This window comes from Stegodyphus dumicola, chromosome 2, assembly GCF_044657685.1.
Source record: "Stegodyphus dumicola isolate Sdum_Otavi_A_Nest chromosome 2, ASM4465768v1".
Taxonomy (NCBI): domain Eukaryota; kingdom Metazoa; phylum Arthropoda; class Arachnida; order Araneae; family Eresidae; genus Stegodyphus; species Stegodyphus dumicola.
The window spans coordinates 149,234,722-149,252,780 of NC_140769.1; the positions used below are offsets into that span (position 1 = coordinate 149,234,722).

The window sequence follows — 18,059 nt, forward strand, 5'->3', positions numbered from 1 at the left end:
GGAGAATTGTAAAATGCATTTTTTCTTTCTAGAAAATATTTTTTATATAGATATTTATCATGAGAAACTAAGTTGCCAGAAATACCAATTTTTAAATGTTATCACCCAAAAAAATTTTTTTAAATAAATTTCAGTCGAATTACAGTTAATTTCTATTTATTGCATAATATAAAAGGTAGAATTATAAAATTTAAGAAAATATAAAGCACTGAGGGAAAAATACATTAAAAATGCAGTTTAGTATGATAGAGTTCAAAACGGGGTTCAAGGCAAAGTCCAACTTCACAGTTTTTGCACGAGATTCAATAAATCTAATTAATAATTCAATAATTTAATTAAATAATCAAGATAGTCGCTGAATGTTTTCGAGGGGCCATTTCTGTAAGAAAAAAGCGGCAAAATGTTGTGTTTGAGCGGTAATACCAGCTTTCAAACGCCCCAATTTAGTGGACAACTAACAATATTTGTTGTCCAAAACGTAAACTAAACGTCTAATACTGTGTGTAATTTATTTCAGTGGCCAAATGGGAAAAAAATGGGATGCGCTCATCAATAAAGGAAGAAGAACACATTGCCCGCGGAAATCGCGGGATGAGCAGATTTTGCTACATTTGAGTTGCCTGTGGAAATCGCGGGATAAGCAGCCAAAGGGTTAAAAGTTCACATGAGAATCTTATCTTTTATGCTAAGTAATTCTCGTGACTTTTTAAATTTTACTTTGGGAAAAGCTTTCGGGAAAACATCTGCTAACTCCTTTTTAGACTACATACTTTATAATGACAGATTTCACACTTTTTATGCATGTCAGTATGTTTTGTACATTTGTGAAACCTAGGGTTTTTGATAAGCTTAATAACACTCTGAATATCAATGAAGATAACAATACCCACTTCACTTTCACCTACATGTCACAGAAGTGGTAACAGCCAAAAACGTCGTGGAGAAAACAGCGCAAGGTGAAAACGTTTTGCTACAAAACATTGTGGGAGAAAACATCGTGGTAGAAAACATCGTTTTCAAAAATAAAGCAGTTAAAAAACTCTGCAGTTTAGAAACATCGTCGTCGAAAATATCATGGCAAAAAATAAAGTATATACAAATCATCACATGACGATAACATCACAGACATGCTTTTTTCTGGTTTTAATAACTGTAAATGGATATTCCCATAATTATTTGTGAGCGCAAGATGGAAAGAAGGATAATTTTTACTTTCATATTTTTTATTAACTAATAAATTTTTGCTGAGAAAATAAGAAGGAAACTTAAGCATAGAAAATTAATGCAACTTATAGCACTTAAAAGAATTTTAAACCGACATAGTTAACTAACAACGGCCATTAATAAATCATTTTTATGAAGTTTTTACTGGTAATTTTTCATGAAAAGTATAATCTATAAGCTGCATTTAATTTTCTATGTTTAAGTTTCCTTCTTGCGTTTTCAGCAAAAATTTATTAGTTAATAAAAAAAATGTGAAAGTAAAAATTATCCTTCTTTACATCTTGCACTCACAAATCATTATGGGAATATCCATTTACAATTATTAAAACCTGAAAAAAGCATATCTGCAATGTTATCATCATGCGATGATTTATAGATACTTTATTTTTTACCACGATATTTTTGACGATGATGTTTTTAAACTGCAAAGTTTTTTAACCGCTTTATTTTCGATGACAATGTCTTAGAACCGCGATGTTTTCTCCCATGATGTTTTGTATCACGATGTTTTCCGCCTTGCGTTGTTTTCTCTGCGATGTTATCGGCGGACACCCACAGAAGTTGCCACATCCACAATACTTCTTTTACCAAATTTGAAGCTGCATTATATTCAGCCTCAGTGGTAGATGTAGAAACAGTTGATTGATTTTGACTGCACAGAGTTACTTGACCATTGCTATGTTTAAACACATAATCAGAATTTGATTTTATTGTATCCTCATCATTTAGCAAAATCTGCATGAGTGTCCAACAAGATGGTAAATATCATTAACTACTAGACAGTGATTGATGTCATTGTTTGCTGTAGCTTTCAGGTATTTGAAAATGTGTTTTACAGCACTCCAATGCATTTGGGCCAGGATTGGCTTGAAATCTGCTGACCACATTTACAGCAAAAGCTATATCTGGATGTGTAGGGCAAGAAGCATTCATGATCCAATAACTTTTTTGTAAAGAATTGTCTTCCCTTCTGATAATGGATTGGATTCTAGTGATAGGATTTTACCAGGATTTACAGGTAGTGTTAGGATTTGCATCATTTAAATGAAATCATTTCAGAAATATAGCTTTCTGAATGTATGAAAATTGAGCCATTTGCTTTATACTCAATTTGCTTTCCAACAAAACAGCTTGTTTTGCAAATTATTGCTTCTTCCTCACATCATGTTCAGTTTCAATTAATATTTCCTGTTCTTCACACAACAGTAAAGCATCATTCACATACAGAATTAAATGTACTTCTTATTTTAAAAGATACAGTACAAAGTCCGAAATCCTGACATCCATTATCCGGAATAATCTAAAATCCAGACCTCAAAGCCACAAATTTTTTTTTTTTTTCTTTTATTAATGCTTTACGCATGCGCATTTGATTTTTCCTACCATAGTAAAACGTGTGGAGATTTTCACTTAAAAATTCCGATTCTTAATTTCACTTAGGCACTAAATAAAATACCTCATTATGGAAAAACAATCATGTAAGCATAAATTTGTGAGATTAATAATTTGTCTCCGTACCTGAGTATCTATTTTGCATACATCTCTAACCGAGACATTCACCTATTTTATATCCCTGACGCCAACCTGACGAGTCATTATTTATCATATTTTGCTTTCATCACCGCATGTTTACCAATACGTGACAGCTTCAGTAATAACTCATGCTGTGATCTCATTTTATATTAGTAATTGAATAACAAGAGTATGGCAACCTTTTATGCCAACATTATGCATGCTTGGCGATAATTATAAATTTTTAAATGCTCTAAGAAATGTTGACGAGGAAAAATTCAACAAAAATTTCTTTTCATATGCTAAAAATAGATTTTGTTAATGAAACTCATAGGCCGAAAGATTACATTTAGTGTTATTTCAATTAAGAAAAACTGATATGTTATTCACCGTAAACCCAGAAGCAGCAGCAGAATATTTTGGCACTGGACGGCAGATTTTAACGAAGACTAAAATTTTGGAATTTGGGGAAAAACTGAGCAGTAAAATTAAGGAATGAGAAGTTTTTATGATTGAGGGAAAGCACTGGGATCCAATGTTTTGGCACGGTGAAAATTTAGAACTTAGGAAAACACATTGTAGCAGAATTTAGGACTCGTAGAGATTGCACCAGGCGTTATCGAGCGCCGGCCCTAGATAAAGCATTTATGTATATGTGGGAGTTTATTTATTCAGGACTCGGATTAATTTGAAGCATGTGCAAGAAATAAACGTAGGTATAGTAAATAACTAATACAATTCAGGCTTAATTCAGTACACAATAGGAGCAAAACAAAATTTAGCGAAACAACTTAACTTTTGTCGCCAATCTTGTGATACCCAGCCAATAATGTATAATGGATGCTATTAAGCTAGGCTAAAATTATCTTTACTGATTCTAAGGCATTTCAATTAATGTAGCTGACTGTGCTGCTCCCTGATCATCTAATTTGATCCAGCTTATTAATTTTTGCAGACTGTTATTATTACGCCAATTTTATAAAAACTAAGCGTGAACTTTCAATTATGTCGAAAAGAGTTTCCAATTCTGGATTTGCCAAAGGATCTACAAAGTGAAACCATGTTTCTATGTCCATTAAACAAAAAGTGGAATTGCTTCAAAAAAATGCATAAAGCCATATCTGTCTCAATGTGAGGAGTATAGCATTGGAAAGTCCACTGTATATGACACAAGAAAAAGGAACTTTCTGAATTTTTTATGGAAGCATCTTAAACAACTTACATTGAAAAAAATGCTTAATAAAGTAAACAAATAAATATTAAGCTCTCCCCCTTTTTGTTGTTGTTGTTGCTATTGTTGTAAATTTTGATACCCTTTAAATCATAATTGTTCTTTATTTCATAAACTACGATTTCATATTTTTAATTTTATAATTTCTGCATGCCATCTTACCAGATTTAAATTAATGATCTATTATCTGGAAAAATCCCTAATCAGAGTCGCCGAAGTCCCAACCAGTCCGAATTTCGGACTTTGTACTGTACTACTAAAGATACATGAATCAGCAGCACTTTACTTGAAATCAAAACTAGTTAGTAATTCAGAAAATATCTTGTTCCAACATCTAGATGCTTCTTTCAATCCATACATGGATTTCGAGCTGATACACTAAATTTTTACATAGTTTAAGCCACAAGTATAGTAATGGTATAGGAACATTGATAGCATATCACATAGAGTATTGAATTTTGAATTCATAATGAACAGCAAACTTGGCAGTCAAGGCAGAGTAAATATTCATCTTTATTATCTTTATTTGACATTTGCGGCCACAATTCACTTTGCATTATAATCATACCTATTCAAGAACATTTACATTTTTGATATTGTTATGATTGAAAGAAAAGCAGCGAGGCAGTATCTTAAGAACAGAGGTAGAATCAGAAATGTGGAGTTATCCAATAATGGCAGTCGTGATACTTTTTATCTTAATATCCCCCTTTTCTAAGTGTTTCAAATGTGTGTATAGAAAATTTTGGACACATTTGAGATTTGATTTTTCATTTTAAATTGAATTTTAATGTTTTAAATGAAAGTTTAATTGAACCTTTTTTCGATTTTTGATCTCAAATGGATCAGAAGAATGCAACATGTATTCGAAACTTATTAGTCAAATTTTATGAAACTTTAATTCATTTTTCCCTAAAGAATTATGAATTACGGTTTCAGAAAGAGAAGATTAGTTTTATAATTTTTATTTATTTATTATTACAGTCAAAAGTCTTTAATCCAGACGTCCATAATCCGGACCCCAAAGATACAAACTTTCTGCGCATGCGTGCGTTTATGTATGTGCAAAATACCTTTATGCATGCGCATTTAATGTATAACAGATGGTATAAGCTAAGCTAAAATTATGTAATTATCTATTTCAGTTAATGTTTCAGATTGCGTTGCTCCTTAATCTTCTAATTAGGTCTGGCTTATTATTTTTTTGCAGACTGTTAAAGCAATTTTATAAAAGTAAGCTTGAACTTTCGATTATGTCAAATAGAATTTCCGATGCAGGATACTGCCAAAGGATCTACAAAGCGATAGCATGTTTTGATGTCCATCAAATAAAAAGTGGAATTGCTGCAAAAAATAGATAAAGGCATATCCTTTGTTTCTCTAACCATTCCGAAATCCGTTTATGAATTTCATGCTGCTCTGCGGGGAAGGAGAACGTCGCGGCGCGCAATGAACTCGAAGTTGATCTGTCAGCACTATCCTCATCTTCAGGGCAGATATTTTTATTTTATTCAGTTTATAGTTCCTTACTAAATGTAGTATTTCATCTCAATGGACTCCGTCTTTGATATGATTTAAATAAAATTCCTCGTCATTATAAATATCACGAATACGCATCAAATAGTTTTCTGGTTGCAATTTTCTAATTTCGACTATGCGTAATGTATGCTTTACGCATGCGTGCATTGAAAGGAATGTTTAATAAAGTAAACAAATAAATATTAAGATTTTTTTTTTTTGTAAATTTTGATACCCTTTAGATCATGATTGCTCTTTATTTCATAAATTACTGTTTCATATTTTTAATTTTATAATTCCTACATGCTATCTTACCAGATTTAAATTGATGATCTATAATCTGGAAAAACCGATAATCCGGAACCGCGGAAATCCCGACGAGTCCGGATTAAAGACTTTTGACTGTATTATTATTTTCTTTTTGCATTTTTATTTTTCAGATTTGTTCTACTGATGATTTATGTTATTTTAATTTTGATTTGTTTTGATATGGTGTTAAACCTCTTCTCCATGGTTGGAATTAATAATATTGTTGGGGTTGTTTTGATTCCAATTCAATTTTAACTTTAGATGCTTTAAGTTTAACTTACTTCAATCCTGCAGCTATGCACAGGACTGGTTAAAAAAATTTTTGTTTTTAATTCTTGTCCTGTTACTATGTTTCTTTTTGTATTAAATTTTTATTTTATTTTAATTTTATTTTATTTTTTTTTATTTATTTATTTATTTTTTTTTTTTTTATGTACAAATGTCCTGTATTTTATATAGTTTTACTTCTTGCAGTGAAAATTTTTTTATTACAATTTTGTAATTTTCTTTAATTTGCATTTTACCAATCGTAATTTCGGGTAGATAAGCCACGTCTTATACGTGCTTAAAAGTTGAAAATTTAGGTTTGTGGCATATCTGCCGGAGCGGCGTATCTGAGGGAATTTTATTTTTTTTTCTGTCCTTAAAACTTAACTAGTTCAGATCATAAGTGATGCAGAAGCGAAACGGTAAGTATTCGCTGCAGTATTCTAACCTCATATTGCCCTAAGGCAGTGCAGTAAGTCCAAACATGCCTAACTAAGGTAGGTGGCACTCTCTGTAAAGACACCATAATCTGTGTACTTTCTCCTAACCTCCTTGGTTTCACCCATGTTTTCCTATGACTTTTTGTTATAATAGAAACAGCTACGTTTACTTGTCAAGTTCTGTGATCATTCTTACATGTTTTTACTGTTTTGTAGCTTGCTTTTTGTTTGCCTTATCATTCGCGCTTTGAAATTATAAATCGTAAAGAATTTCAAGTTGACGAGTGATGCATTCAGTAGTGGAAGTCCGAACAAGAATTAGGAAAAATGCCTAAGAATGTCAAAGTTCTTGTCAAAATGGTGTCATAGCCTGGCCTGTTTTGGAAGATGATTTAGAGAAATAGACAATAGAGGAGATCAAAAGGGGATTATCAGCATCAACAGTTAGAATTCACCTTCAGGCAAAGTAATTGTTCTACAAATGGGCATTAAAATTCTTGTTGGAGGACCTAATTGTTGTTTCAGGTTTATGAAGTGAAAAAACTTATCTGTCAGGACCAAAACAACAGTTGGGCAAAAGCTTTCCATGGACTGGCTTGAAAAAAAGATAGGTTTTTTTGGAGTACACATCTAAGAAAATTAAAGAGCAAAATTTGAATAGGCAAATAATTAATGTAGATGAAGTGCCCGTTACTTTTGACTGTTCTCCGAGCAGAACTACTCATTCAATAGGTGAAAAAACTATTTCGGTGTTAACACCGGGAATGAAAAGACTTCTTTTACTTGTCTTTTGGATTGTGCCGCTAATGGAGAGAAGTTAACCCTTTTGATAATTTTCAAAAGAAAAACAATTCCGAAAATAAACTTCCCTAAAGGAGTTATTATTTGCACCAATGAAAAGGGATTGATGTGTGAAGAAGTGACGTGGTTTTGGCTGATGGAAATTTATTAAAAAAAGGTGCTTTTTCCCAACCCCGAAGACTTGTTGTTTTGGATTCAGTGCTATCCCATTTAGCGGATATGGTAAGATTTGAAGCAAAAAAACTTAGCACCGATGTCTCGGTGATACCAGGTGGACTTACAAAAATTTTACAGCCGCTGGATCTCGCTATCAATAGAATTTTCAAGCATGAACTATGAAAGCAGTGGGAGGAATGGATGCAAAGCAGACTCCATTACTTCACAAATTCAGGATTAATCAGAAAATCTTCATATGAGGAGGCTGCTTTATGGGTCGATAAAGCATTGCAATCAGTCCAAGCTGATACGATCGTGTCGGCTTTCATTAAATCAGAAATCATTGAAAAAGAAAATGAAAGTGAAGATAGTGACATTGAAAGAAGTGATTTAGAACAGAATGATGAAATTGACCTTCATGGTCATTTGTTATATTTATTTAAATCTGACATCGGCGAGTCGGATTTTGAAGGTTTTGTATAAATAAATGTAGTTTAATTTAATTAGATTTCTAATATTAATTCTGTTTATCTAATTTACATATTCTTTTTCATAATATGGTGATTTATGCTGATAAATTTACCGAAACGGTAAAAATAATATCTATTAGAAATCATCAGAGTTTGTTTTCAGCAAGTTCAAGGTAAGGTGTTTCTTCCTTATTTATTTATATATTACTGATTATATTTATGTTGTAAATGTTATAAAATGTTATCGATGATGATTACATCAATATGGCAGGGAATTACTGAATAAATGAATATTAAGTGCCATGTTTCAGGATGCTTTGCTGCTGCGTATATAGCGCTGCGGCTTATTCGAGGACCTTTTATTTTTTTCAGTCAGTTATCATTTGTGTGAGATATACGCCAGGGCAGCTTAGCTACCAAAAATTACAGTAACCTGGAGAAATAAGAATGGACCTTCAAATTTTTTTTCTTTTTCATTCTAATTTTTTTAATTTTTGTTTTACTACAATATACAATATATACTGTATATTCTGCCGTATAACATGGAATTTGAATTAAAAAAATAAGATCGAAATTAACATATGTGCATTATATGCAGGTGTAAAAATGATGGATTTATAACTAAGAAATGAGCATAAAAAAATTAGATTTCTATATGTACCTGAGCTGTTTATATAAAAGAAATGACATACCTTATCAACTTTTCATTATTGGATAACAGAAAACTAAAACTTTCATTATTGGATAACAGAAAAAGCTCATTATTTTATTTATTTATTTATTTTTTATTTTATTTTATTTTATTTATTTTTATTTTTATTTATTTATTTATTTTTTTTTTTTGTTATATCTTCAGGCACATCATCGAATTCTGTTTCATCTTCACAATCACTGTTACTCTAATGTGTAAATAGATAATGATCTCTTGTTCTGTCTAGATTGTTAGATATGCTGCACTTTTTAAATGACTTTTGAATCATGTCAGGTTTAATTTCATTCCATGCTTTTATTATGAACTCGCACACCATTTCCAAACTGGCATGATGAATTTGACCTGCATTTGTAAATGTTTTTCCACCTTCTAACATCCACATATTCCACTGTCATTTTAAATTTTCCTTTTTTAAAAATTTTTTTATACGCATATTTAAAGGCTGAATAATGGTGTTAATCTACCTTTAATAACTGCCATGTCTGTATTATTTGTATTACACTCTTTTAATAATGTCTTTGTATTATCTTTTAGATGTGATCCAAACATGTCCCAGATTAAAAGACTTTCTGGGTACTGGTACTTTAAGGCAAAATGGCGCTTTTGTCAAACTTTCTTGTCCATAATTTCACACCGTTTTCGTCCATCCAACCCTTCTCACGAACATGAATGAAAACAGCACTTTTGAAATCGCATTTTGACGGCGTCTTTCCTTTAAAAATAACCATAGTTTTAATTTTGAACCATCTACTAAACAGGAAAGCACTATGGTGAAGTGTGTTCTTTTTTGTGACCTGTTGTTTTTATGTGAACCATTATGTTGTTTCTATGTGAACCATCAATTGTTTTATTTCACATATCAAATATTTTTGAAGTTCCATCCACATTTCCATGTGACAGTAAATACTTATTTGCCTTCATGGGTCAATAACATAGTTCTGGAAACTAATGAATTTATTATCCAAATTTTTTGGAAGCCTTTACAAAACTTTTGTTTTTTCAAAGTTTTCAGTTTAAAATCTGCATTCTTTTTAGCCTTTATAAGGCAAATAAATGTGTATGGTTTCTTGTTATAATTAATCCATTCTGGCACTTTTCTAGGATCCAGTTCGCAACACTATCTTTTAGAAAAGGCCATTACATTATTCCTTTACGCAAAGCACATTTATTCTTTGGCATATTAATTTTTGTAATTTCATTTTAATCTTGAGCAACAACTGGGCTAAAAGATATTGCAGTGTAGAGAAACTGCAGGGAAAGAGTGATGCAAAATGATGCAGTGCTTATCTTTGAAGTGGGGATGTGTTTAATTAAAACTTATGAGTTATAAGGTCTGATTCCAACTAAGTTTAATAATTTTGTTTTATATTTTATATTATTTTTCTGTTTCATTTTTTGTATGAAGTAGAATGTTAAGCAAGCATAAATTCATTTTTTGCAGTAGTTTTTTAGTTATAGGAGGAATGTTAAGATCCATTATATACATTAAAAAAATTATGTGGGTTTTTGGAACTTTTCTGTGTTGAAGTATGGAAAGTTCTGATGATTGTTCAAATGCATCGTAATAGGCAGCAGTTGAAGGTTTCTAATTATTGCTACTTTCATCTCATGCTCTAAGTATGAAGTTGTTTTGCTTTTAATTTCATATATGTTAATTCATAATTTTAGCAATATGTATTTTTATATCTTTTCTGTTTTGCTATTAGATTTTTAATGCAAATATCTCTTTTTATTTATTTATTGTTAGGGTTATAGATGGTTTGGAGACTTTAGATGAACTGGAGAAACTGCCTGTGAATCCAAAAACGTATAGACCTTTGACAGACACAAGACTTAATTCTGTTACTATCCATGCAAATCCTTTTGCAAAGTAATCTGTAATTTTCTTCTGATATCTTTTGCTTCAGAAAGGAGAACATAAGTTGAATTATCCTTTTTTATTGTTAAATTTTTACTCGTACATGTGTCTATTTCTTGAGCAATGAATAAATATTTGAGTTGGATTGTCTGCTCATGTTGTAAAATTAAACTTGGAGAATCAGAACTGATATGCATTTTTTTACTGCTTATAAGAAAAACAGGAATTTGTGTATATCATGTATAAAATTTTGAAGTGGGAACAAGGTTTAACCCGCCAGTACGCACGCCAGGTATCTCATAACCGAGGGCATATTCTTTGTCCTTATCTCCAAACCGCTTTCTTGGAAATGGGCGAAACCTTTTGTAGCTGAATTCAAGGTGACATTTTTGAAGCTGGGAAATCCATGGAGTGATTCTTCGAATACTTTTTTAGAAATTGTACCGTTTGGGTATGTGACACCCATGTGCCATCTCGCATCTCTCAGATTTTCATGCTTACTTTCTTAGTTAGTCAGTATGGCGCTGCATCTAAGTTATGATAAAGAAATGGAAAGGTTGAAAAATATGCTAGAAACCATTCAACAGATGATGAATCATTTAGCGAAGTGGAGGAAGAATTAATAGATGAAGAATGCAGCAGCAATCGTAATTCATCAACAGACAGTGTTGCAGACACTGAATTAGATAGGGAATTAGAAAATCTATCAAATGATAAAAGTGTTGTCCTACTATCAATTATGCACAACGATAATAAAATTGATGAAACCACTGGAGTACTAAAAAAGCTGGAGATTATTTCATTCTCCATAAATATGTATCCTTGTCTTTTCGCTAATAAAATTGTCATAAACCCTTGAGTCTAACGTTTCCTTCGGCTATACATTCACAACAGCAATGTGAACACTGACAGCGCCATCTATCGACAAATTTTGGAACTGTTTTTTTCCTTATGCCAAGCAAAATCCATAGCCTCAGGATTATTCTGGTCAAATATGAAGTCATTCTGACCTGTAGTTTTAAAGTTAGAGCGTTTTCAAATCGGAGCTTTACTTATAATTACCTGTATAACGCACATTTATAATTTCAAACTAAATTTTTAGATGCGATGATCTTATATTCTGAACTTATTCATGCAAAAATTTTTCCCCAGGCTTTCGAACAATCGTATACTGAACTGACAAGCCATATGGGGTCAAAATATGAGTGGGGGGGATAACACTTGAGGGAATGAATAGTTCTGAAAAGAGGATGGGTTGTATGCAATGCAGGTGTGCTCACGAATATTATTATAGTGTTACGAGGAAAGAAGAACTTAATTTGGGCTAAAAATGCATTTCCGAACCGAACGGATTCGCTGAATTAAGAGGTTCCTGTGTCTAGCAACTCTTAATTTTTAAAACAGCCAAATACCGCAACCTCTGAACACTCCCCAGAGCTTGTTTCAAAAGAAGTATAATTTTTAGTTCTTCCGATCCAAATCTTCGCCTTCCGATAAAACATACCAATCACCCAAATTTTTATTTTTTAATTTACTCTCTGAATAACGCGTTAACTATGCAATATTTCATCCAAGTTTATTTGACATATTTTTTGTTGAAATTTTTTGTTGTGGAACTTGTAACTTCACACGGGCTCGCTAGCGACTGAGCAATAAAATCGCAGAACACTGGTAGTGTAGTCGCCAAATAGAAATGATTGAAAATAAAATAAATAAATAAAATCTGAAAGCTTTCAGATTTTACATTACGCCCAAAGGGCAGTTGTTTTTGCTACCCTTATTTATTAAATATCATGTTCTTCGCACTTAACCATAAAAATCAATTCAACAGTAATATCGCATGAGCATATCTTGAGAATTTCCGATACGCAGTTTCGCGCACTGGAGATAAAAGGTTTTTTTTTTTTTTTTTTTTTTTTTTTGTCCTATAGTGTTGCCATTGCTCGCTTTGAAATCGTTGAGTTCGTTAATGAAAAATTCGTTAAAGTGTTACAAAATATGAAATCGATAATGAAACAAATTTTAAATTCCAAATTTGGGCTTCCAGATGCCCATATTCAGTGGAAGATTGAATCATTCAAAATTTGATGGCTCTAGGTACTGTTGTTTTATCACAGTGAGAGAAACATACATACATACATACATACATACATTTATGCAGATTTTTCAATATTTAATTTCTTTAAATATAACATACGGTTCTAATATTAGGTGGTAACAACTTGAAAAGTGAACCGACATTTATAGTGAACCAACGCAAAATGCCAAAACAAAATTAACATCCCTTCAGGGCTAACACCCTTTGGGCTAATATTGTCAATACTACTGACACAATTTTATTATCTGATATGTTTTCAATTATTTTCATTTTTCGGTGATTTTTAATGCATTTCAATCCATCCATCAGACTAGCATTCTGATAAACAATTCTTTTCAATGTCACCATAGCAACCGTTTGGAATAAAAATTATAGTAATGATAATTTCGTTTAGTAAAATTTCTAAAAAAATGTTTTATAGGCGTAAATTTAAATTATTGTTTTTTTTTTATATTACCATTAGATGAGACTATTAATATTTTTAGACTTATTATATTATTATTGGATTTATTATTGTTATTTTTGGGTGAATTTATTATTGTACTTATTTGGTTATTGTTGGATGAAACTATCAATATTGAAACATGTTTAGACCTTTTTAATATGTTTGTAGTCCTACAGTAGTTCGGTCCGGGTTCGAATCCAGGGTTATGGGCTGGCTGCTTGGCGTTCTTCTCATACGTAACGTTTATACAGCCAGTTTCGTTTAGATAGTCTTCTACGGAGGCATCCCTTCCCTTCCTTTAGGCGGATAGCCCACGAGTACTTTGCCGTAATCAAATAAACCAAACCGTAGCTTGATATGTTAGCTACATTCCTTCCATGAGATACATTCTGGTGACGTCGGAGCAAAGAACGTCTATGTAAAGAAAGAAAAGCTTCATAGACGCAATGTAAACAAGTTTGAACTGCATCGCTAGAAACAAGGAGGTTAGAATACATGGAGATGCCCTGCGCGCAGTCCAAGTGAAGCCAAAAAGGGGGGGAAAGCATGCCCTTAGTAGTCGTGGTTTTAGAAAGATTGACGAGCTCTTCAGCCAATGAGGCAGAACCTAGCCACACCCAGTTTTGTAAATTAAAGACCGTGGATTCTTCGCGCGCTTTTTCCTTCACTTTTTCCCGCCATTTCATTTTATTTCTACATTTTCTATCATCTTGTAGACGGCTGCAATATTGTTCCGAGAAACAATTTTTATTCCTGCCAGAATGGTAAATTCCTGCGTTGCTTTCGGCTGTACAAATAGAAGAATAGCAGGATCCGGTATTACATTTCACAGGTAAATATTCTTTTAACATATATACTATCATTTATTTAATTATACTTTGCTCAAAGTTAGATAAAAATTTGCTGTGCATGTTTAAAACATATCCAAGGAAACGGCTGCAAGTGCTGATAATTGTATCAATTCTAATGATTATCAGGGATATGAGCAATGCTCTTTAATTACCTTTATACTGTAAAATGAATGTTATGTTTTTCTCTGCACCTATATGCAAACAGTCATATATGGAAGCATTATAACTTCCCGCTAGTAATGATTAAGCATTTATATATGCATTTTTCTGACAAAATTCAAAGTATGTTATTTGGTAATAAATTTATGCTTCTAACTTTTACCTTTTTTTATATATTAGTACTTTTACAGAATCCAGTAATTTAATGCGGGGAAGATATGTGGCTATAGTTGCCTTACATGACCGAAATATAAATATGAGTTATAGTTAATTTGCTCATAATTTCTAAATTATTTATTTTAAAAAATCCAATTTTTGAAATAAATAACAAAAAAGAATGTAACCTTGTTCATACATTTCATAATAAATCGGTTTTCCTAGAACTTTAAAATATAATTTGTATGATTTTATAATATTAAATTATTATTTGAAACCTATAAATAAATCATAGTTAAGTGGAAACAGTACTTTGTCTGCATATGACCAAAATAACTGAGGGTATAGTACAATAATTATAACTGGTTCTTGCACTTGTGTACCATAAATATTTTTATGTACCATATAAAAGAACCACTCTCTTCGGGTTCCCTTTAGTAATCTCCATCCTGACAGAAATGTTAATTAAAAATTGTTGAATAATTAATGCACATACACTGCTATTTGCTTAGGAGACAGATGCGTTTGTAGTTTGTAGGCCTTCTTAGAGTAACTGATTCATATTCATATACTATGTGAGTTAAGTTTAAATTATGTTGAATTATGTGAGAAGTTAGCATTAAACATTTTGTAAAATTATCCATATTTCAAAAGAATCAATCTTTAAGAATTTGACTATCTTAATTTTCAGAATGTTGAAAATTTTTTCCCTCTTACAGGTTTTAGATCATGATTAAATTTATGATACTCACCAACATAGTTTGCTTTTAGAATTTATTTTTTATTTAGAATTTAGAATTGTATTTAGAATTTAGAATGTTCTATTTTGTATTTAGAATGTTTCACCAAAGATTGCTGTTCGAATGATTTTTTGTCGTGGGGCTATATTTCACCCCTCCTAAAGCTACTATTGCTCACCATTGGCTCATTGATAATTGTTGTACTTACGCCAAGATTTAAAACTCAACATCTCACATACTGCATGAATATGAATCACATACCATAAAAAGGGCCTTCCACAAAGGCATCTGTCTCATAAGCAAATAGCTGTGTATGCTTTGCATTAATTAATTAAAAATTTTAATTTATTTATGCACTAAAATTATTTGGTAATTTTATATGCCATTTCTGTATTGCATCATGTACTATATTAATCTATCATGTACTATACTAAAAATTGGATTTTAGATTGTTTTAAAACATTTATTTTTATACTTCTTCAACATATGGATTTTTCTTTTTCAGAATTCCTAAAGATCCAATGTTAAGAGAAGCATGGATTCAGGCAATACGGCGTAAAGATTGGAATCCTTCTGCAAATGCATTTCTCTGTTCTGAACATTTTAAAGAAGAGGATTTCCATAAAAGATACGCTAGCCACCTTGTAACGCTTAAAAAGGGTGTTGTTCCGAGCGTCTTTAAAGAATTTCCATCTTATTTGCAGAAAGTTCAAAAGGTATATAAGGATGTGTTTTATTTTTTAATAATATTAAAGCATAATTAACTTAAACACACCAATCAAGTATTAATTTAGAATTCAAACAAAATCACTGATTTTTGTTATTTAAATTCTAAACTAATATTAAAGAATGTTTGTATATGATTTAGTGATATATTATGAACAGTCCTCTTCTACTTAAATAACTGTCTACCACTGGTAAGGCTAGTGCTACGGTTTCTCACATCTGCTTGCAAATTCAGAAATAAAACCTTTGAGGAATTTTTAATTTTTACTTTCTTTGTGCATTGCGAGATTTGGAGGGCAGGGAGGAATTAATAATCTGTTACAAGTTTGTAAAATTTCTTTTAAATATTAAAGTCGACATATAATATTCATTTGATAGCTATTCAAGATTACAAGCTTATTTATTCTTACATCTGTTGCCCACCCAGGGGCGTAGCTAGAGGGGGGCAAGGGGAGACATCTATACCCGGGCACAGAATCCAAGGGACGCCAAACTGATGTTACAAAATTTTAGAATTAAATGTTTTCCATCCTTGGCAAGCAGTAGGGGGCGCGAAATCTTCAGTTGTCCTCGGGCGCTGAAAACCCTAGCTACGACTCTGTGCCCACCAGCGGCCGAGCAGTAAAGTCGCTGAATAGTGGTAGTTCAGTCCGAGGTTCGAATCCCACAAACGGGCTGGCTGCATGGGCGTTTTCGTGGTTTTCCCCATGTGTAATGTGTGTACGAGCCAGTTTCCCTTAGAAAGTCCTCCACGAAGACATCCCTCTCCTTAGGCAGATAGCCCTCAAGGCTTTGCCATAATCACACACACACAGTTCTTACATCTATAGGTTGCTGTGATTTATTATTTTGTTTGCATTGAAATTGTCATGCCATATCCCAGTTTCTGTACATAAATTTTGATTCTTCATCTGTCATCACCATTACTGTCCCACCCCCCTCAGTTTCAAACACTTTCAATAGTATATGTTTGTTCTCTATTCCAGTAAACTGCTTTTACCTTTCAATTTTTTATAAAATAAGTTTACTCTTCTTTCTTTATCTTAGAAGTGTGCTCTTCAGAGACTTTTTTCGAAAGAATATGAGATTAAATTAGTGGATAAAATAAGCATTTAAAATATATTTTATAGCAAAAGGTTTTTTCCTTATGTTTCATTTTAAAATAAAATTATCATAATTCATTAATTTTACAAAAGAAGACTCTTTGATTCATTCCCCGGGGTGTTCTCCTTCAAAATTGAGATGTGTCTTCTCCATTCTCTTGGATGTAAAATCAGTTCCCCGCTCTAACATTGAAAAGCATTTCTGGTGACGAGTCCCTCAATGGCTGATATATATTGGTAATCCAAAACTTCGTATTTAGCAAAATGTTTTAATTTATTGTAGCAACTAGTTTTCATTAATATATTTCTCTCTGAATGCATGGATTCAGATTTTTTTTTAAATCAGTGTGAAACTCTATGTTATTAAACCTTACTTTTTAAAAAGATTTTTAAAAATAATTTAATTTTTGAGAGGGCAAAAATTTTTTAAAACTGCATTCAAATAATCAATGTCCTACTGTGTAACTGATAAATGAACATATATATTTCTTAATACTTAATATTTGTAGATTTCCCTCTTTATACTGCAAAAGGAATAATGTATGTTACAAATAAAAAAATATTAAAATTACAGAAATTGTTAAGGCATTAGCTTTAAGCGCTTTGTCATAGCGATTAGCGCAATCATTACTTCTGCGAATATAAGAACATAAATGTAGAACATCACCTCCACTGTGATTATTAATTATCTCAAGAGACGATTCACTGTATATATTTAGATCAATAAGATGTTAAATAAGCTGTTCTAATGTACGTAAGTATTTCAGCGCTAATTTTTTTTTTTTTTTTTTTCCCACAGACTAAGAAAGTTCCATTTAAGAGACCTGCTCCTGCCAACTCAGAAACTAGAGAATTCATAGCTGATGAAACATGCAGTAATACAGAAGATTCTCCTGTAAAAAAAACGTTGAAAGTAAAACTGACGAAAACTTCTTTGCAACTCAAGAAGGCAAAAATTCAAGTTAAAGGGCTGCAACAAACAAAACGACGCTTACAAAAGCGATTGCTTTCGTGTAAAAATATTCTACTCGAATTGAAAAATAAAAATTTAATTATAGATGAGTACTATGAACTTTTGAATAACATTCCAGAAATTTCCAAAGAAATTAATTTACGTCTTAAGAAAAAACATAACAAATACTCCCCCCAACTTCGTTCTTTTGCATTAAATTTCTTGTCACCCAAAGCATACTGTTACGTCAGAAAGCAATTTGACACTGGGTTACCACATCCACGTACCATTTCTAAATGGTATGAAAGTTTAGATGCATCACCAGGATTCT

At 31.8% G+C, this 18,059-nt stretch overlaps 1 protein-coding gene across 5 annotated transcripts in view; it reads left to right on the top strand.

Annotated features, from left to right (window-relative positions):
- The window catches only part of LOC118191590 (uncharacterized), a 92,262-nt gene extending 81,619 nt beyond the window's left edge, over positions 1–10,643 (top strand). For all 5 annotated transcript variants that reach the window (XM_085811243.1, XM_085811241.1, XM_085811244.1 and 2 more), the window contains one exon: positions 10,388–10,643. In XM_085811243.1, coding sequence (XP_085667369.1) covers positions 10,388–10,514 — 127 coding nt within the window. In that variant the 3' untranslated portion in view covers positions 10,515–10,643. The remainder of the gene's footprint in view (positions 1–10,387) is intronic.
- The last annotated feature ends 7,416 nt before the right edge of the window (positions 10,644–18,059 follow it).